General features: G+C 33.3%; 1 protein-coding gene across 1 annotated transcript in view; it reads left to right on the forward strand.

Annotated features, from left to right (window-relative positions):
* The window catches only part of LOC106665799 (collagen alpha-1(IV) chain-like), a 74,135-nt gene that overhangs the window by 40,876 nt on the left and 9,657 nt on the right, over positions 1–23,602 (forward strand). Inside the window, exons 2-8 of the mRNA XM_014392522.2 lie at positions 21,942–22,136; positions 22,300–22,344; positions 22,405–22,626; positions 22,692–22,754; positions 22,853–22,939; positions 22,996–23,133; positions 23,189–23,350. Coding sequence (XP_014248008.1) covers positions 21,942–22,136; positions 22,300–22,344; positions 22,405–22,626; positions 22,692–22,754; positions 22,853–22,939; positions 22,996–23,133; positions 23,189–23,350 — 912 coding nt within the window. The remainder of the gene's footprint in view (positions 1–21,941; positions 22,137–22,299; positions 22,345–22,404; positions 22,627–22,691; positions 22,755–22,852; positions 22,940–22,995; positions 23,134–23,188; positions 23,351–23,602) is intronic.

Consider the following 23,602-nt stretch of genomic DNA (forward strand, 5'->3'; position numbering starts at 1 on the left):
ACGAATTAACGAGTCGATTACATGAGTAATTTATGTAATATAATCACGGCCTAGTTAGCGGATCAACTTTTGACCCTGCTGGAATAACGACGCCTTCTGAAATTCTTTAATCACTGAATCTGACCTTATCGTGTTGTGTCGATCGTTTCTGCAACGATTTCCTTCACTTTTCTGAAATGACAATGATTTTTCTCAAGGAAAAAATACATTAGGAAAAACTGTCATAAATGAACAAAAGCCTACTTAAATAGACTGTGCACTATTGTACTCGCTTTAACGTGTAACGGCGTATTAGTCATATTTTAAAAATAGTTGTTTCGTCCCGTTTACAAAAAGTCGTAACATTCCGTTGTTTAAAGGGGGAAATTGGCTGTTAACTCACTGAGATTCCTTCTCGTTGGGAAATAGAAACTTCTGAAGTAAATAAAAACCAGGATAAACCGCCTTACAAAATGTATGTATGTGTATTCTTATAAATAAATTTTAAATTATATTTGGTTTAATTCTTTTAATCAATATAATATATTTAATGAACCTTAAGACGTGTTAATATATAATTAATTATATTGGTTTACCAATAATTTGATTCATTATGGTTTAAATTAAGATTGAATCTACTTGGCTGAATAATAATAATGTGAGAATAATAAATGCATTATATTTAGTGGTCTATTGACCAAATTATTCTTTCAATTAATTAATTTTTTATGTAAACCATTTATGTTTTAGTGGTCAATTGGTCAAGTTAGTTTTTCCAATGAATTATTCTTTTTATGTAAGGTCTTGGTTGAGATAAAAAAAAGTCAGTGTCACGAGCGGGATTCGAACCCTTGACCTTCGGCTAAATACGCCGCTTCTCTACCACTTGAGGTATCGTGTCTTCGATCTTCTCGTGACACTGACTTTATTATCTCAACCAAGACCTTACATAAAAAGTATAATTAATTGAATGAAGTAACTTGGTCAATTGACCACTAAAACATAAATGGATTAATATTTAATATGTAAAGGAAGTATCACTTCACTAACAGCTCCCCGTGGCCACTTCATAAGTCGCCGAGAATCTAATCCTGATTACACGACATTTGAAAATGTCAAAAAAGAAGGAAAATACGAACGGTTGTAGGTTGAGATGGGGAGGTGGTGTCCGAGCGAATCGAAGTCACGATAGCTCGAGTGGTAGAGCAGCTGCGTATTGAGCCGAAGGTCGTGGGTTCGAATCCCGCTCGTGACACTAACTTTTTCATTTCAACCAAAACCTTACATAAAAAAATAATAATTAAGTTTAGTGGCCGACAAACAGCTAGGGAAATCGACCCTTCGTGTTTTAACCTTTTATTCTGGACTTGCATGCGCATTTTTCAGACTGCAGCCATTTGATCCTCGATCTGTACTGACTCTTTGGTTTTATAGGAAAACTAAACCGATATCCTAAAATACTTGACTTTCATTTGTACCACTATCAATTAGTGAATACACGCAAAACATAAATCGCTTCATAGAAGTCTGATCACACTCACTCCCCAGAGTCTTGATATTCATACTGGAGAGATTGTACCTTCTCCATTCTCGGTAATAACCTTCTCTCCAGACATCACCACTCGGGGCGAGCTGATAGTTGCTAAAAGAGTGATTTCTACATAAGTAAGATCAGGAGTAAACAATATTTTTAAAGTTTTCATTTATAAACATATGAACTTGCTTGTAACAGCCAAAGAAACTTGCCTGTCACAATTAAATCTTAATAATATTACAATGGGTTATTATTTATTAAAATAAAACCGAAAACTTGATTAACACTCTGTAATATTGTGACATTTCTTTGCGTTGATATTACACTTGTAATTTGGTCGTTAGTCATCATTTTGGTTACCGATTTTGGTCATTAGTTTATGGTCATTTTAATCAGCTTTAGCCAACGCTATGAAAAAAATTAATCTTTTTATGTAAGGTTTTGGTTGAAATGAAAAAGTTAGTGCCATGAGCGGGATTCGAACTTGTAGGATGAGATGGGGAGTTGGTGTCTGAGTGGATCGAAGTCACGATAGCTCAAGTGGTAGAGCATCGGCGTATTTAGCCGAAGATCGTGGGTTCGAATCCCGCTCGTGGCACTAATTTTTTTCATTCAACCATAACCTTACATAAAAAGATTAATCAATTGAAAGAAGTAATTTGGTTAATAGACAACTAAATATAATGGCAATGTACCCATTATTCACAAAGACAAAAAAAAAGAATATCGGACGTACTTTACAGCACAATCATAATAAAGCCTAATCAGGTTTTTTGTGTCTTTCAGTATATAATCATTAATAAGCAGAGGAAATAATTAATTACTCAACTGGAAAATTAATAATTTTGAACCGGTGTCCAGGACCGAATGGGATTCGATTAAACTGGTTTGATTAAGCTCTATTAACGATCCTATTGAAAATTAATTTAGAAAATTTACAAATCTATTTTTAATAAATTTTGATGTTTACTCAAATCTATGAACCAACGACGAATCCAGGCAGACCTACTTCGAATAAAAACCGCTGTTGCAAGGTGTAACAAATCAGAGGTCATTGCACGATTTAAATCCATTATATTTCATGGTCCGATTAACCAAATAACTTCTTTCAATTAATTAATCTATATGTATGGTATTGGTTGAAATGAAAAAGTCAGTGTCACCAGCGGGATTCGAACCCACCCACCCGAAGGTCGTCATTTCAACCAATACCTTACATACACATTAATTCATTGATATACGATTTAAATTAAGTTTTAATTTAATTTTAACACTATGACAAACGAGAAAGACTATTTATCCGTGATCCACACAATGAAACACTTTTTAATTAATTATGTTTTATCGTTTTTAACTAGAAACTTTATTGTCATTTTAAACAATGACTTCAAAGACATTAGAGTCGACCTCTTGAAAGACGCTCTGTGTGTAAACTCATTTGAATGCGGCTAATTGTATAAACAAGCCGACAGAGGGATTCTAAAGGGCCCTTTACCATTCCCAAGAGGGATAATAGTCTTTAATTAGAAAATGTTGGGGGAAAACTATAAATTGAACGGGGCATAATTTATGCGTCGATGTAATTTAGAAGATATAAGAGTCATACGTTTAATGTTACATATATGAAAACAGCGATAATGTGATTTAACTTCGAACGTGTACTTTCATTGCGTCTGTAAAAAGAGTTAATTTTAAATGGTTCTTTTTTTTCTCGGTTAAAGAATCATTTCAAAATCTCCGCCTAATGGTGCGATTAAAGAAGATACCAACAGGGATTAAATGATGTTTGCAAGATGATGAGTGTAGCAGAGAAAAAGATACAGAAGTTCATCGTTCCTTTATCGCAGTGGTTCATCAAAAGCTGAGCTGTTTTTTTCATTTTCCCCACCATTTCATTACACGAGGACCACAAAGTTCACTGGGCTAAGAAGAATGTCAAAGAGGGGAAAAATATGAATACATTTGACCAAAAAAAAAAAAAAAGAAAAGAAAAAATGTTATTTGGTTCGCTAATGGCGATTATGGAACCGTCCATTCAGAGCTGGTATCGTTTTAATGATTTTTTTCTCAAACCTATGTCCCATTCTTCGAATCTTCTTAGATAACCCTTCAACCTCAAACGGATGAAATCCAGCACAGAGTCTCTTCAAAGGGAATCTGCCGCCGTTTTATTTTTATCGGTTACAGAAAACACCAATAAGGAAGTATCGCTCGCCAAAATATCTCGTCAGATTTATCGCCCGTCAAAAAAAATTGTCTTACGTAATTCTAATTAACAACTGTTCGCCTTATTCATGGAATACTGTAAAAACGATTATATGCAGTTTTACCTTATCAGTGCAGTTTTAGTATGACTTCATTTCTCAAAATAACACTATGTAAATATTTTGAACCAAGGTTCTTTTCGTTTTGGTTGCAGTTATCAATGCTGATTTTTACCGAAAAAATAAGACACGACAAATTAAACGTTGTAATCATTATTCCGACCGAAAGTGTATACGACTTGGCTGATCTTATTTTTTAAAAATCTTTCAAAAATTAGAAGAAAAAAAAATACGAAAAATACTTTTTATTAAATCAAACACTCGGCTAGTTTTATAAATTAAATTTATCCTTGGCAAAATAAACTGGTTATATACGTAATTATAAACTACGACATTGACAATACATATTTATTTTCTATTTATTACGTACATAATCTGTATTAGCCAAATGTATTTACAAAATTAGTTGTAATCTAAGACAGAAATGGGAATTAAAATAATTCAGTTAACTATTAATTTACTCTTGTCTAATTTATTCACATTCAAACTATTAAAAATATTTTTAACGAAAACCTATCACTCTATCTTATTCTATTTCTAGCACTATTTATTACTCTCTCTTTCTCTCACCCTTTCATTTCTCTTTTTTGCTTTGGTCTATCTCTCTCTCTCTCTCTCTCTCTCTTTCTCTTTCTCCCACTTTTTTATTTTTTCTTGTATGTCTTATTCCTGTTTCTTTTTTATTTTCTCTCTCTCTTTGTTTTTTCTATTTCTTTTTATCCTCTATTTTTTCTCTAGGTCGGTCTGGACCTTACTTTCTTTTTCGTTCGTTTAACTTTTTGTCTTTTGACATTGATGCCCTGGACCTTTCTGGCTTCTTATCTCTTTTTCTTTCTCTTTCTCTCTCTCTCTCTCGCTTTCTTTTCTTCATCTTTTTATTTTTTATTATATGTCTCTTTCCTGTTTCTTTCTTTACTATCTCTCGCTTTGTTTTTTTAATTCTTTTATTCTCTCTTCGTCGCTCTGGACCTTACTTTCTTTTTCTCTCGTTTTACTTTTTTTCTAACATTGTTCCCTGGACCTTTCTTGCTTTCTATCTCTTTTTCACTCTCTATCTTTCTTTGTTCCTATTAAGCTTTCTGGCTCACATTCCCTTTCTTTCTCCTTCTTTGCTACTATTTATTATTTTCTTTTTTATCATCCTCATTTCTTTCTATTTGTCACTTTGGCCCTTCCAGCCTCTTTTCTCTTTCTCTATCTTATAATTTTCTTTTTACTATTCTCTCATTTTTCAATTTGTCGATTTTCCTCTATCTTGCTGACACTCCTTTCTCCCTCTTTATTGTTTTTTCTTGTAATTCATTTCTCTTTCTGTGTCGCAATGTATTTTTCTGGTTGGTTCTTTTCGTTTTTCTCTGTCTTTATAATTTTCCTTTTCACCCTATCTTTTTTTCATTTTATCGCTCTTCCTCTTCTTCTTTCTGGTTCTCTATTTTTTTTCCTTCTTTCTGTTGCTTTCTTCTTTGTCTATCCATTTTCCTCTTTCTTTCTTTCTCCTCTGGCTTTCTTCTGTTTATATTTATTTTTGCTTCATTGATCTTTCTTTTTTAATTACTCAGTCTGCATTATCTCTCGTAACACTAACAAACGCAAAACAAATAGAGATGAAGTGAAAGTACTCTCTCTCTCTCTCTCTCTCTCTCTCTCTCTCTCTCTGTCTCTCTCAATCACCGTCTCTCTCATGGTTTGATTGAGGTTTATAATTGTATAAAACAGTTTTTGGTGTCTTAAGAGCAACAAAAGGAATTATCCCAGTGGATAATTGTTACCAGACGGGCTGTTAACAACCCCAACATAATCACCCAATAGTTTATAACCACATCTTCAATCCCAAATAGTATTTCGTAGACGGTCGTTAACTATTTCATTGGCGATCAACATCTGCTCCAAGTTGGAAGAAAATTATATTACCGCTTCTAGAATCTTGCAAGTAACTCGAATGCCCCCGTGGAAGGGCTTTTCCTCCCGTAAACAAGTCCCTAAAATAGTACCTTTCGTGTTTATACTGGACCTTCTGACTAATAGTTCAACCAAGGGACGGCGATCAGAAATATCAGGCCCCTATTGGTTTATTATTTCAAGGCGAAGTCTCTGGATAATATTCGTCTTGAAGGGTTTAAACAAATCGTCTTTATGTTTCTACTAAAATATCCTTTCATAACTTGGCAATTTGTTTTGACAATTTTAACATTACTCATAAACAAAAAGTAGCAAGTAATTATAATTATTAATTATTCATTGTAAACAGTTATTAATTGCCAGACTTATTTGGAGCTATGATGATGTAATGCAATCGTCAGTAGCGGCAATACAAAAAAGAAATTATTTATCATTTCGCTCATAGATAACGTTTTTAGCAGACAGATTTCATAGAATTGTATCTAGTAAATGTTACTGTTAATATTAGCACTTTATTTAAACATTATTCTTCTAATATCAGTAAAATTGGATCAATTTTGTTCTTCTAAATGGCATTGTTTAAGAAGATGTTTAGTTTCTAAAATCCTAGGTTTATTAATAATTGAATTTAATATCTACCCAGGCAAAGTGTTAGGCTTTAGGTATAGTTGTCATTAGTTCTAAGGATTTATTAACCTTGATCAAATAAAGCTGATAAATAATGTTTTAACCAAAAATTGTCATATCGTAAGTATAGTTGACTAATTACGTACGAAATTATCATCTTTATTTGTATTTTGCTTTTTATGATTAATAAAAATTGATATGTCGTATATTACGAATAAATTAATATTTATGAAAGGTATTGGTTGAGATAAAAAAGTCAGTGTCATGAATGGGATTCGAACTCACGACCTTCGGCTAAATATGCCGCTACTCTACCACTTGAGCTGTCGTGACCTCGATCCACTTCCCATCTCACCTCTCGAATTTTCCCTCCTTTTTGCCATTTTTCAAATGTCGTGAAATCTAGTTGATTCCCCGCGACAAATGAAATGGCCACGGAGATCTTTCGTGAAGATAGACTCTAGTTTAATTATTAAATCATTTCATTTGTCCGAGCGGATCGAAGTCACGATAGCTCAAGTGGTAGAGCAGCGGCGTATTTAGCCGAAGGTCGTGGGTTCGAATCCTACTCGTGACACTGACTTTTTTATCAACCAATACCTTTCATAAATATTAATTAATTGAAAAAAGTTAATTGGTCAATTGGACTACGAGCTGTAATGGATTACGAATAAATTTTTATATTTTTATGTTTTAACGATACATTTTTTGTTATGTTGCTGTCGAAAATGATAGAAAATAACCCTTCTAAACAAACAAAAGATATTCAAATCATCAGACAGACAGCTTTGTCTAGCTTACACCAACCGGTGTTCTTTAATTTTATCACATAATTTTTATTTTAAAGTTCTTATACGTTTTTTCCCCCAGGTCCAGCGGATGTTTTATCCATTGAAGCAAAGAGAAATTATTCCTATATATTTAATGTCTCTCATTACTTTTACAGCTCATGTAGGAACGTGACGAAAACATAATTATAATATATCATGTTCTCACTGGGGTTCGCTTTTGGTCACGTCATGCCTGAATTTTTCCACGTCTACTTCTTTAATTTCTAACGCCCCAATAAACATTAAAATGATGATAATACATAATACCGGGGATGTTCTTCAGCTTCAGAAAAAAATACTTTTCTTTTATTGAAATTTATCACAATGTCATCTATGGAGATCAATTTATTTTATTAATATTTGAATCGTTTAAAATATTGGCTGTTTTTCATCAATTATTAACGTTCCTTGTTGATAATTTGTTACAAATTGTTTGCGCCTATTACGGAACTAAAATAACATTGAACCTTAGGTTATCGAATGGCCGCATTAACAAAATATATAACACCCTAAAATAAAAAAAAAATTCTTATCGACACATATTAAACGATTTGCCGAATCTGATTAGAACTGTGATGACGGCAGTACCTTAATCTCCAAAAACGTTTGAAATAAGTTCTAAAATCAAATCATCTCCCTGCCGGTCCATAATAACGATAAAAAAAACTATATCAAATATTATATAGTAGACGTCTTTATGACGGTTTGATATATTTTTACTAATGTGCCTTTTAATGTAATATTAATTGGTTTATATTACAATTAATTAAAAACCTGTGATAAACTCTACAAACGTAGTCTTTATTTTTGAATTTTTGGTCTTGCAAAAAGAGAAGAAGAAAGATAAGTTCTAATCTTAAGGAGTGAGAAGATACATTAAAAACTTAAAAATAAAATATATGGAATCCATACACCAGTATGGAAATATTTATGCTAATAAGTACCCAAAATCTTTTTTTCTTAAATTATACGCTGTTCTCTGGATTCTATATATAAGATGACTGTTTATACTTGTAGATTTTATAATTTTGTCTATACTTTAAATTCAATTTTTATTAAAGGTATATAATGTTTTTACTTTGATCTTGATCGAGAATTATTATTATTATTATTATTACTTTTTTTGACAGGGGCATCTGACAACTTGGTCATTTCAGCCCCGAAGCACTAACATAATACACACTCGATACACAATCACATCAATAAATACATTCATACCCAAATAGATTGATCGCACTCATACTGTTTGGTAGATGGAGTACTCGATTTTCCTCCATCTACCTGTTTACTATAATAAACTAATCTAAATTGGGGTCGCTGGGGTATTTTTATAAAATTTCCGCCATCGGCCAAAGTCATACACACAACCTGAGAGGCGACTGAGAAGACATTCACTCACGCAAGACACAGAAACACAAAACACGTATTTTGAAGGCTATATACAATAAAAAATTCCCAATTCCCCTAAAAAGCGGAGCAGGGACTCTGAAACTCGCTACCGTGTTCGAGAACTCTTCTTAAATCCGGTGGCATGTCTACACGCTCTCTGTATGGAGCCAAGGCATGACACGCCTCTATTATGTGGGACACATCGAACAACCTTTCTCTGCATAAGGGGCACCTGCGCGAGCTTTGGCCCAAAACCAGGTGCCCGTGTGTCAACCGCGTATGGCCAATCCTCAGTCGGGTGAGGCCAATCCTCAATCGGGTGAGGACGATCCCTCGTCTCCTGCTCAGGTATCGAGAATTATTATATTTTTTTACAAAATATTCGTATAAATCTATGTTTGAACGTTCTAAATAATTATTCGTTAAGTTGGAATTATAAAAACAAATAAACCGATCAAACGTCGGGATCCGTTTTCATTCATGTTATTTCCACAAAATACGTTTTGTATAGTCATCAATAATAATTATTTGTCTTTAGTAGAGCAGGGCATTAATTTGTTTATTTTGCTTTTCCCTTAACACGTGAAATTGCGTTTTTTTCCAATTTTCACAATTAGTTTCATCCAAAACTAACATACTACTTTTCATTCTTAACTAACGCTGTAAGAGTTGTTTATATTTTTTAAACATATTTTAAGTTTCTTTAAGTGTATATTTCCCTAATGACAAAGTGTAACGAAATTTATAAAATCAACTCCATCTTAACAATTAAAATGAAAATAGTTAAACATTATTACTAAAATCACAATGAGAAATGAAATATAACTATGTAATTAATTACCAAAGATACTTTCATTCATACATAATTATTAAGAAATGTATACGGTTTTTTTAAAGAAAAATAACAGTTGAAACAATTTAATGTAACAAATTAACAAGTAAAATTTGTTTACGTTTATTCTTACATTTTTGTATTTTATTTTTATCCTATGTTATTCTAAACCACACTATATTTTAACATAAGTTTTTGTAAATATATTTTAATCAACGCATATTTTCATCTGCCTTCAAAGCAATGTGATAATGTAGAAACTATCCACTGGAGGTAATCCACAAATAGACATACAGTAGCAGCCGAAGATCGTGGGTTCGAATCCCGCTCGTGACACCGACTTTTTTATCTCAACCAAGACCTTTCATAGAAAGAATAATTAATTGAAAGAAGTAACTTGGTCAATTGGCCGCTAAAACGTAAATGGATTAATACAGTGTATAGTTTGATTTGTAAGATTTTTTCAGTTTTTATTTCACTCTCGCTTTCATTTTTATTGTTTAGGAGGATATCGTCTCTTTAGTCAGACAGCAAGGTTAGATGGAATTTAGAGGAAGTTTTTCGGTTAATGGGTTTGTATTGACAGGATCATTTTTATGAAATTTACGGCATCGGAATCGAGTTATTTCGTGGACAAAGGGAACACTTAAATCTTTGAATGTATTGTTATTTGATACATAAAATTTACCATATTGAATACTTAGTATGTCCATATTGTGTGGTAGCATTGTAACACAACTTGAGACATTTGTTAAGTAGTTGTGAAAGGATTTTGTATCGTTTCGTCAGTTCTTATCGATTTCAACCTTTTTTCTTGCTCTAAGGTTCCAGCAGTGTAAGAAGGTGATATAGGTTTCGAGATGAAAGATCAGAACCCGTGTTTTGTTGTGTCTTCTGCGAAGGTTATTATAATTTGCTTATGATATGGAACATCAGCTGTTTATACTTGATACAGCATGAGGGTCAGTATGCTGCCCTGTGGAACTCCAGTGTAGAACATGTAAGTGTAATATGCAGTGAAGGAATTGCCTTCAGTCACTTTGAAAATAGCTGTGGAGATGTTCATGGAGTAAGAGATGCCCTTGAGATAGTAAGATGCCAAACTCGATCAATGGCTAGAACAGTATTGCACCAACTCAAGGGAAAAGATAGCCTTAGTTAAAAACTCAAAATTTTCTTAGTTTTTCTTAGTTTTCTTAGTTCTGGAAATTTTGGAAGTTTCTAATTTACATACCGAGAATTCTATTACGCCCGAAGAGATGTTCAGTATGTATATAACATTTAAATGATAATTTAACCAAAAAGCGGATACACGAAACGTCCGATTTCTTCAGTATCCTTTCGAAAATGTTAATAATAGGACCGAATCCAAAGATAAGACAGTTATTTTTAAATATCTCTATGTTAAACGACTAAAAATAGGACTACCTATTTGGATGTGGTGTTTTAAGATTAGCCCTTTGAATTTTAATTATATGAAAGTATAACCGATCACGGAAGAGAAACAATTACTGTATTAATTCAAAGTTCTTTTCGTGTCGGATCGGATTAGACTACCGACCATCTCATCGGCGGTTCTGCATTTTTCTACTCCGGAAAAAATAACACACGTGGAAACATGGTCAAATGGAAGTACTCTTGTGTCGGGTGCTAAGGCCGAAGGCCACAATTGATTTCCTCACCGAAACTTCAAGAAGCATTTAAGCCTGGATTGGATGAGATAAGATCGTGACTTCTCTCTCTTAATTAACCGCAGGTGTGACCACTTCTTCAAAATCCAACAGGCGTTACCTTACTTTTTGTTACACGGTCCTAGAAACGATATCTCTCAGTTTTTAAAACTAATCGGCTTAGATTTCCTTTACAAGGACTTATTTTTTATTATTATTTGGAGAACGTGAGATGCGGTCTGGTGTGACGTAGGTTTAGAAAAACATCATTTTCATCTCAACTAAAAACCTTAATTAATTGTCATGTATTAATTGGTCAAGCGGACCACGAAAGTAGTGAATTAATGGTTTAGAAAAGCATTTTCTTTATGATGCCAACGTTTTGATCTTTATTTAGATCATCTTCAGGGGTCAAAGTGTTTGTTTTCCGTGTAGATGTGTCATTTTTGTATGGCGTATTGAGAGTGCCCTTTTCTTTTCGTACTTCTCGTGTAGAAATGTGTGGTGTTCAGTAACCATTAATTAATGATTATTTGGAGATCGTGAGATGCGGTCTGGTGTGATGTAGGTTTAGAAAAACATTTTCGTTACGATGCCAACGTTTCGATCTTTATTTAGATCATCTTCAGGGCTCGAAGTGTTTGTTTTCTGTGTAGATGTGTCATTTTTGCGTTTCGTGTTGAGTATTATTATTTATTATTCGTTTTCAAAGGACCAAAAAGTCAAAAAATTCAATTACTTGGTTGGACGAATATAAACTTTAACAAATTCCTATTTTAACTAAAACAACAATGATTTGTCAAATAAATGGCATTTTTTCATAGATGCATTTGTAAACCAATTAAAATGGTTAAAGGACAAAAAAAAAGGAAAAGAAGGATACCTACAGAAGACCTATCTTTAAAAAGCTATCTAATGCTGATTTTAAACGCGAAATATTTAACAATTACAAAGAAAATTTTTATATTTGGTCTTTTAAAAAGTGAGCCATGGACTGGAATAAGACCAGCTGAATATGCGAGGTCTGTTCATGAACAGTTTTTGGAGAAAAATTCAAAAACTTTACAACTTGAATAATTCATTTAGCAAAATGTGATAAATGGACCGGGATATTTAGAGTTCTGATCGAGTGAGTTTTGTTTCATGAACAATTGTTAAAAACCAAAAATGTAAGAAAAACCAAAAGAATTTTTCATTCTGGAATATTTTGTTTTGGAAAATGTGAGCAATATGCCAGAACAAGTCCTAACTTGAGTCGAGTTTTATTCCATAGGCCTATAAAAAGCCCAATAACTTAAAAACCACAAATAATTCTTTGTTTTTGAATTTTTGGTTTATCAAAAAGTGCCCCAGATTGAATGGTAATCTGAAGGAAATCTGTCTCACGAGTTTTTAAGTAAGTGAAAACCAAAAAAGAAGTCTATATTTTTGAATTTTTGATCTTGCAAGAAAGTCTCTTCAAGACTAAACGCAAATCTGAAGGGCAAAGTTGCATGCCAGCAGCAATGGAACATGCTAAGTCGTAAAAAGAAGGAGTGAGTCTGACCCATGGGAAGTTGTTATAAGCAAAAAGCAAAAATACTTGATAACCACAAAAGAAGTCTTCATTCTTGAATCTTCAATTTTTTGGAAAAGTGAGCCACGGACGGATAAGTGTTGGTCTGTTTAATGGGCAATTGTTAGAAACAAAAAATGTCGATAGATAGCTAAATAGGTCTTCATACTTGAATTTTTGGTTTTTCAAAAGGTGAGCCATGGACGATAATATAGGTAATCTGAAGGTGCCAGGTTTTAATATGGGCAGCCGTTAGAAGCATAAAGCATTAATAACCATAAAAAAGGCTTCATTTTTGAATTTTAGAGCTTACAAAAAGTGACTTAAGGACGAGAATAAGTAGATAAAGGAGCGAGGTACTTCCTATAGGTTGTTAGAAGCCAAAAACTCGATAGTCATAAATAATCCTTTATTCTTGAATGTTTGGCTTTACAAAAAGTAAATGTAGGACTGGGTTAGTAATGGGCAGTTATTGGCAAACAAAAATTTTTTAACCGCAAAAGAAGTCTTTGTTCCTCTTTTTTCAAAAAGTGAGCCATGGAATATAAAAAGTATGTTCTATGCGTCGTTGTTAGAAGCAAAGCAAAAATCATTATAACCTCAAAGACTATTTCATTAATGAATGTTTCGTCTTTCAAAAAGCGACCCAAGGACTGGGATAAGTGGTAATCTGAAGAAGCAAGGGGCTGTACAATTGATAAGAGAAATTTTTAAAGTATCTAATTTTGGAAGTCGCTTGACGTTTTTGGACTTGCTTTGCGGTGTACTGGAGTTCTTTCTGGCCAGAATCAGTACCATCTCAACTTTGGCCCAATAGATCTATCAAGTTTTCGCTTAACCAATCGGGAACTAACTCATTGCAAATCATTAATCTGATGAAACGAAAATCAGTTGGGTTTTAGGGTTTTACACACGTTTGCCCGACGCGTGTCATGGTCAGGCGATAATTTAATAATATATCTGCAGCTTTCGGAAAATGTTTTCCGAAAAAAACGCAATTATTTAAATATTTTTGAATTGACATTCGTCCAGTTCTCGGGGATGTCAGCCAGTGTAATTTACCGGTTTGTTTTCAACCCAATTTAGGAAAAATAAAATATTATTTACTAGTTTTATTCCTCAGGCAAATTCCAACTAATTGATTTTCTCAATGAATCGTCGTAAACTGAAGAAAGGAATGTACAACTCAGTTTCCGTGGTGTTTCATAACGAGTGAATCTGTCAAAGATAAACAGGAATCGCTAAATTTTAAAGATATCTGCAAATAGCGGACGATTTCCTTTTTTACGGTTTTTTGCAAAGACAAATCAGTTTAAATTTTTCTTTTAGTCTTTTCAGCCAGAGTCACGTATTAGATGTAGTACTAAGGATTTTTTTTTTTAAATCTGGTGATTTTAATGCTAAAGAAGAACAAACGGCTAAGGCTAAGGTAACAAATTATCCTTTAAAACATGCCTTTAGAAAATGTTTAAGCCTAATTCTCGTCAGCCAGAAAATGAACATGTTTTTACAGAAATTAAAAGTATCCATAGCATCTGGCCCAGCGGTTGCCCTATAATCTACGAGGCACGATCTGTCATAAATCCCCAAGGTCTAACGTGTCATAAACCGTCTGATTACCGTCGCCATCTCTGTTATCTCAGGTTTCGCCTTTGATTCTGTCATAGATGAATTAAGAAGTAGAGAGTGAAGAGGGTTGCCGTTTAAAACAACCAGACATGTACATCTTTTTCCCCTTCCACGTCTTAACTCTGGCAGACGGTTCAATTAGTCCTGGAGAATTCAGTTTCCAGCTCGGAAGAGCTCAACCGGAACATTATTTTCAGAACGTGCTCAACGTGTATTTTTTATGTAGATTGTGATCCATAAGACGTGTCTTTCGTACGATTCACCATTAAGGGGCCATCCGCCAATCAGGAAATACTTACTTTTATGTTTGCCATGACGGTTCTGCATAAACCAAGGGTTTACATACATTTTAAACTGTGTCAAAGGGTGCCACGAGCTTTGATGTTCCTTGCTATAAAACGAAAATGGGATAATTTCAATGAAGATTGTATTGCCTGTTGAAAAATCAAATTATTTCTCGTTTCGTTAATAAAAAAAATAAATTAATTAAAAAAAAGGCAAACTATACGGTCTGAACTTTCATCTTCACAATTATAGTTTAACAGATAATCAAGGGGTAGATTAAGGATTAATACTTAATAATAAGAGTGTAAATGATCTTTGATGGACAGAAGAGAAAATATAAATGAACCTTGACGGACGTTCAGAATTATCAGGACGCGCTTATCTTGACATACAAGAATGATATTAGTCCAGAAAAAGTTAGGTATAATTCTTTTAATACAGTTTTGGACGGCCGAATAAAATATATTTTTGTCTTTCTCTTATATATTCAATTTATTATTACTATTACTCTTATGTATCATAAAGGGTTTATTTCTGTGTTTAAAATAGTTTTAAGAATACGAAAAACATTAAAATATACTTTTTATGGTTTTACTTGATAAAAAAATTGATCGAGAATTTATTCACGCCTGTAAGTGATTGCTGTTTTACGATAAGGCAGGCACAAAACTGTTTATGAGGGCTCATCAATTCCAGAATTTACGGACTTGTTTTACAACCACAATCTGGGATGCAGATGTCGCTAAAAGAAATAATAATTATTTGACTTTCTGTTTCGATTTTTTTAAAATGTTGATGGCTTGGAGAACAATGAGGTTTCAGCCCTGCAGCTTCAGACCGGTCATGGTTAACTAGAAAAGAAAACGGATCCCAGTAAAGGAACGGAGAGGAAGGACGAAAGGGATATCAATTAATATGACGCCGAAGGGTTAATGATCCATAATTGGTGAGGAAGGGCAGGGGTGCTGGTCATTGTAGGTAATTGCCGGGTAGGAGAGGCAAGTGCAAGACCATCCTCGAACAAATCCCTTTACCGCTCTGTCATTATCACAAAACTATCAAAGGGCAGTAGATAGAGTCTAATTTAATTAACTCGGTCATACCCATTTATTGGCGTACGATTCACTCAAGGGATTTGCCCCTTGTGGACAAATCGACCAAAAGAAAAAACTGCTGCGATGTTCTTTTGTAAAGAATCCGACTTGAGTTTCCGAAAGTATCAAAAAGTTTGGTATAAAAAAAATCAACCATTTTAATTATATAACATAAAGCAGAAGGTATATAGCATTTAATACTATATGTTTACGCACAAAAAGTATTTTCCTAAAAAGACAGTCAATTACTTTTATTTTATAAGTTTCTTGGTTCATTGGTTTATTTAGATAAGCGCTAAAAATGAAAAACCTTAACTGAAAAAGGTGAATTTTATCGGAGGATTTTTTGTTCTTTTCAAGTTGTATTATTTTAATTTTTTTCGAGAGTTCGCAACATCAGAGGTCATGTAAACCGTTAGGGTGCCGGTAATTTTGAAAAAAAAAAAAAAAAAAAAAAAAAAACATTTGTAAGTATGTCGGGTTCGAATGCAGAGTCGGCTGGATTCGAACCCAGGACCTTTACCGTACAGTGATGAGCACCATGTCAACGCCTAAACCGTTGCGGCCACCGACGCCCCGTTATTATTATTATTTTAAACGTGGAATTTTTAAGATTAATCCGTATTATTTTAATTGTGTTCGTTCATGTTTTAAAACATTTCTATGTGTTTTTTAAATAAAAATGTAAATACATCACTTATTTACCAGAAAAAGTAAATAAATAATTTATTTACTTTGTTATTAAGAAAAATTATGTAATATTTTTATTTATGAAGAATACGTTGGTTATATCAAGGAGACTCTTAGAAAATGTTACAATAAAAAATTTAAATCAAACAAATTAATATATTTTTGTGTATGTAAGTTAATATTCAAGATCGAAATTTCACAGAAAGGAAAAATTATAATGAGCTTAATTGTAAAGCTTATTTAACACATGAAAAATGTAAATAAGTAATTATTTTTTGTTATTAAAAAAATGTGTAATATTTTTATATATGAAGAATACGCTATTTATATGAAAGAGAATCTTAGAAAACTTTACAAAAAATGTACGTTACCATGCTGTTATTATTCAAGATCGAAATAACGTAGAAAGGAAAAATGATGATGAGCTTAGTTCTGAAGCTTAACTTAACATAAGAAATATGTAAATAATTGTTTTTCTTTGTTATTAAAAAAAGTGTAATATTTTATTTATGAAGAATACATTATTTATATCAAAGAGACTCTTAAAAAATATTACAATAAAAAGTTTAAATTAAACTAATTAATATATATATTTGTGTGTGTAAGTTATCATGTTGTCTGTTATTATTCAAAAGTGAAATTACATAGAAAGGAAAAATTATAATGAGCTTACTTCTAAAGCTTAACTTAACACATGAAAAATGTAAATAAGTAATATATTTTCATTGATATTAAAAAAAATTGTATGATATTTTTATTTATGGAGAATACGTTATTTATATCAAGGAGAATCTTAGAAAACATTACAATAAAAAGTTTAAATTAAACTAATTAATATATATATTTGTGTNTATGCGTGTGTGTAAGTTATCCTGTTGTCTGTTATTATTCAAGATCGAAATTACATAGAAAGGAAAAATGATGATGAGCTTAGTTCTAAAGCTTAACTTAACACAAAAAATATCTAATCTGTACTTAGCTTTAAATCTTTTAATAAAAGACAACCCAAGAATGCCCATTAACATCATCCGAACTCAAGCACCTAGTTCCACCCAGAGTCAACAAACTCATCTTTCTTTTAAGCCGGCCTTTTTTAAGTCCATCGACTGAAAATATTAACCGAATAAGAGTCACTTTCTGTCTGTTTTGAACTTCACTTTGTACTTTAAAAGTAGGACGAGGTGGCTAAGGTCAGGACAAACTCCGAACCTGACCATCGTGATCCCAACCGATAAGTTATAGGGCATGCTAGGTTGACACACAGACACTTAATATTGTGTCCGACGTGTTGAAAAAGATTACTCGATGAGCGTGAAGGGATGCCACCTGACATGAGAATTGCATTGAGCGCGGCAACATATTCGGTCCCCTGTTTAAATTTTTGTAAGAATACTTGGAAGAATGTATATTGAGTTTGAATGTATTTATTAGCGTGAATGTGTACTGTTAGAGGGCTGATGGTGAAACATCGAATACTCCACCACATCCTTTAGAAATATAAGTCTTACGATTCTATAATGAAATGTTGCAACCAAAAAATGAAGTTAAATACTAGGAATAATTGTTGGTAAGCAGTTAACCTGGAACCCTCACCTGCAACATTATAACAAAAAGTAAAATATCTCTAACGACCACAAGAAGAACCCTAGGCAAATCTTGGGAATTAAAAACTGAAAATGACCTAATGGCTATACACGGCAGTAATAAGACTCAAAATAACCTATCGATCATTAATCTGTTGGACCAAAGCTCAACAAAAAATAGCTTCTCAAATATTAGGCAGCATACAAAGACTATCAAACATATGTATTACAGGGGCAATGAGAACAACCCTTTTAAGTGCATTAGAAACTCTGCTAAACCTACCACTTGGAATATTTATACAAGGAGAAGCTAGGAAAAGCTCATTTAGGCTCCAAAAACAACCAAATTGGATAGGCACTAAACAATTCGGGCATACTATTATTAATAAAATCAGACATCCATACTTAGAAATGGGGATTGTCTGTATGATACCGGAAACATACTTTACAACATCCTGTAAAGTCTCAATGGACTTTAAAGGAGAGGAAGAACATAGGAGAGCATCAGATACAATGATATGGCATCAGGTAATGATGGCTCTAAAACAAACGAAGGAACCGGATCGGGCGTTTTCTGTACAAGCCCAAAACATGAGCAATCAAACTCATAAGGGAAGTACATTTCGATCTTTCAAGCTGAAATACATGGCATCAACGCTTGTGACTGGCAAAAAAATCCTCATAAATTCTGATAGCCAAGCACCTATCAAAGCATTAGCATGTAAAAAGATCACATCAAAATTAGTCAGTGAATTCATCCAAAATCTCCAAAACTTGGGGAGGAGGATCTGCAAGACCGTACATAGGCCGCATACCTACACTTGGTATAACAAAAACAAACATAAAATCCTTCATCGCTGAATGGTTCCAAACGAAACAAGAGGAGAATTGGATAAACTCTAGCGGCGCTAGACACAGTAAACTTATGATGAAATAACCCTCACCAAGACTGGCAAACTCACTGCTGCAGTTGGAGAGGGCATAACTCTGAGGAGTGGTAGGACTACCAACCGGTCACTGGCATCTGAGAAAGCATCTACACAACATGGGCATATACAACGATGATCCCATCTGCAGATTATGTGAGGAGGAGGAAACAGCCACCCATATCATCTTCGAATGCGAAGCAACAGCTCATTGGAGATTTAACTTAACATACGAAAAAATCTAGGGAATGACACTCAATGACCTGATGTTTCTAAGAAGGATTGAGTCTATTGCACTGAACTAAGGAACTAGGAAGGTTAAGATTAAGAATAAGAACGAGTGAGGGGGTGCGGTTTAAAAATTGCGTTGGGGTTAAAAGGGCCTAGCTGTTGACAGCCTCTGGAGCCTAACTTCGGTGGTGGGAAGTATAACATCGAGGTCTTACCACGGACTGCCAAAACCCGAAGACTTAAGCTTTATAAGATATTTACCGCGAGAAGATATTACCGACTCTATAGTATGTGCTTACATAAATCAATGCTAATATGACATATGACAGCATAACAACAGTTTGTTTTAATATACATTCCATTGTGTAATACAGAATTATAGACCAGTTTAAAATGAATGGTTAAACAGAAGCCGAGACTTTTGTTATTATAACATAATTATAATCAAATCTTAAAAAAATCAAAATATTAATCGGATTTAATTACAATGGGAAAATTTATAAGAAGATCTCTTCTGAAATATAAACCGTATGAAATATCAATACTAAGTCCAGAATATTCTTCCTAGTTATTAGTGAGATCTTAATCAACAACATCATCTAAAAACCTTTTAGTTTGGACGTTTTTGTATGTTGTACGATAATTGGTTTGCTTATAAAAGTGTACTCATACCGAAATTTTGATTACCTAATATGTGAAAATTTAAAAAAAAATAATTGAAAATGGACGACTAACAACATTTCAAATTTTTGGTTTGTTTTTATTAGTAGTTGAAATAAACAGCATCGAAAGCTAATTTCGTCAACCTATAACATCCCGTTTTTTACTATGTTTGGTTACGATTTACATAATGCCACCAAGACGTCAAAGGGATATGGGAAATCCTTGCTTCTTTTTTCTTCCTCCAACCCCGGTGGTATAAAAAAAATCTCCCTTATGTTAAATATCTATAAATCTCCCTCTTAAACCGTTCCATCCGCCACAAAGCCTGTAATTTAGGAGCTTGTTTATACAAAGACCAACCCTTTAGTACATAGATTAGGCGGACTGTAAACATTAGTGTAACTACGTACGGAATCACCAATTTGACTGTAATAAAATTATTTACAAACAAATCCAAACGCGTTTATTTGGATTTCATTTTATGACCATTTTATGAACGACTTTATAAGTACATATAACACTAATTAAAATGACTTTTTGAAAGTACAGTACTAAAGGAAATCAACGTCGGAAAGTCATGGTGACGGTTTCATCATAAATTGTTGCTTTATTTGCTTGTCAATCAACGAAATGATTCGATCGATTCGGATTCTAATTTATAATTCATATTCCAATTTCTGTACGTTTATTATTATTTTAAAAAAAAGAAAAGTTAAAGTTCATATAATAAAAAATTAAAAAATTATCGTTTTGTTCAGATTCTCCACGCCAGCTTTGATTAAAGTGACTGGGCCGTTTATCACATGCACCCACAGTTGAATGAACTTGTTATTTCCTAATGAAATTACTCATTTCTCATTTTACCCCTCATCATAAATATTTGAATAGAACAAATAGTTTTTCCCCCTCTCGTTTCCTTCATATTCCAGAATCATAGAAATAGTGTTCCTTAGAAAATGGACATGTTTACTTTTAAAAATCGAGAAATTATCGATGATTTAGGAATCTTACGTACTCGTTCAAGCCCAGTTTGAAAGCATTAATAAGTGCCAAGTAGAGAGAATCAGAGATTGGCAAAACTTTTGACTATTTACGGATGAAATTTCACAACTTAACATTAATGTTTGTTTAATTATACTGTAATTTGGCCGTTTCTCAATACATTTCAGAATTTTTCAATTAATTAGGTTTTGGTTGAGATAAAAAAGTCGGTGTCACAAGCTGGATTCGAACCCCCGACCTTCGGCTAAATAAGCCGCTGCTCTACCACTTGACCTATCGTGACTTCGATCCACTCGAACACTAACTTCCCATAACTTTTTTATCTCAACCAAAACCTTAATTAATTGAAAAAGTATTCATTTGGTTAAGTGGATCACAAAACCTAATGTAACTTCAGATTCTTGCTGTAAACAGTAATGTTTACTCTGAAGATGGCAAAATGTGGAAAAGCATTTGCCAGACCAAACCAGGGAAATTGTACATAGATAAATTACAGGTTCGTCACTCTTGGACCCCAACGGACAATCTCAATTTTAAATCCTCTGATTCCTTACAATATCTTGTAAAATTATTAAAGAAATTAGAACTAGAAAATAAAACTATAATTACAATTTTACACAAAAAATTATTTAAAAAATCAATAATTTTACAAAATTTTAAAAATATATGTTTGTAATAAATTCAACAAACATATTTTTTTATAGTTCCCTTGCATCCGGTTATATATCAATCCATGCAGAAATGACATCATTCAAGAATATTTGCACGATCATTACAAAACAAAATTGATTCTTTGTGCAGTAATAAAATCAGTGTTATTACAAGCCTAACTTTATTACTTTACTTTATTTGCATGGTTATCATAATCATACCGTCAAGAAGCAGATGAAATGCAATATTCCACTACTATAAAATGAAATAATAATGAATTGACTGCTATTATAAGAATGTTCATTCAGTATATTTCTTTCATTGGCTTTCAATACACATTTATGCTTTTTTCTTTGCATTGTTTTGTGTTAAAATGAATATATATATATTTTTAATTTGATCTAGTTTTAAATGATTAATTGTAAATTACTAAAATATGTTGTAAGGCTCCCATGCTCAATATACGGTATACCCCAATTTTATTGTATTTTTAAGTACCACTTTTTTCTTTACATTGCAATATTTCAAATCTCTTATGTTACTTCCAGGCTTGCGTAGGCTGCAGTAATCAGAACCTATGTAATTGTTTTGGAATAAAAGGAGAAGTAGGAGCTCGAGGTTTTTATGGTCTACCAGGACTTGAAGGCCCGAATGGTAATGTTGGAGATGCTGGGCCTGCAGGACCACCAGGTAAACGTGGTAGCCCTGGAGAGCGAGGTTTATCTGGCCCTAAAGGGGAACGTGTAAGTGACGATAGTTTATTATTAGAAAAACTGTGTGTTAAATGGAAGAATTGTGATATTAATTAAAATTAAACTGTAAAGTTCAATATTTGGATACATATTTTTGAATTACTAACCTAAGTTTAAAAGAAGCAAGAAAATTTCCAATTTCTTTGTTTTTAAGGGAAACCCAGGGCTCATGGGTACACCAGGTAAACAAGGATATCCGGTAAGTATATTTACATTTATCACATCTGCAATTATTTAAACAATTGGGATTGTTTAAAAGGGATATAAAGGTGAAAAAGGATTGCCAGGATTACCTGGACTAGATGGATGTGACGGCACTGATGGACGTAAAGGAGAAGTTGGAGAAGAAGGTCATCTAGGGCCTAGAGGCTTACTTGGAAAGCAAGGTCCAAGAGGTCCTCCTGGTGACGCTGGTGAAGGCGGAGCCAATACAAAAGGGACGAAAGGTGAAAGGGGTGAGAGAGGGCGTGATGGATCACAGGTGTTTGTTAAAACAAAACTACTTTTGGGAGATATTTGCAATTTTTTTTTTTTAATTGATAATAGGGCCCTCAAGGTGTTGACGGCTATGAAGGTAAAATAGGAGAACAGGGAGAAATGGGAGATAAAGTAAGTCAAACTTTGTGTTATTAACTGTAATAATGAATATTTTCACCCAATTAAAAAAATTATACTTTTAATCTATATTTAAAACATGAAAATTTCAGGGTTATCCAGGGGCTGTTGGTGACAAAGGAGAGCGTGGTGAGAGAGGGCTGGATAGACAAGGCCCAAAAGGTCAACTAGGAGCTCAGGTATTTAAAATGTATTCACTCCCGTAGCACTATAGTTTACGTTATGTGCAATCTAGGGAGCACCAGGACCTCAAGGACCCCCAGGTCATTCCTATTGGGAAGTTACATACCCTGGTGAACCAGGTGACGCAGGAGAAACTGGTGACATAGGAGAAAAGGGTATGAAAGGATTGGAAGGAGAAAGTGGACCAAAGGTGATTAGTGAGATTTTTTATTAGTGTAAGTTACATTTATTTTTGACTGCATTAGGGTCAAAGAGGTATACAAGGACTGCAAGGTGGAAGAGGCGATTATGGCATGGAAGGACCTGTGGGTAAAGAGGGCAAGGAAGGAACATATGGGCCACGAGGGCCAAAAGGATTCAAAGGTGCTCCTGGTTATGAAGGTGCCGAAGGCGATAAAGGGATAAAGGTATATTTTGATTCTAGTCTGATACTAAATAAAATGATTGTCCTATAATCAATGTACATTTCAATATATTTAAAATAAAATAACTAATATTTCATCGCATCATAATAATGAATATTATGTATAAACTTGTTATTATAGCACTCACAATTTTTCTGTTGTTTTAATTCCAGCAAGAAATTAAATATTATTTACTTAATATGTCTCAATACCACCTTATAAAGATTATAAATTAATTCTTTTTAATTAATTTCA

Source organism: Cimex lectularius, unplaced genomic scaffold, assembly GCF_000648675.2.
Source record: "Cimex lectularius strain Harlan isolate CLEC.00 unplaced genomic scaffold, Clec_2.1 scaffold238, whole genome shotgun sequence".
Classification (NCBI taxonomy): domain Eukaryota; kingdom Metazoa; phylum Arthropoda; class Insecta; order Hemiptera; family Cimicidae; genus Cimex; species Cimex lectularius.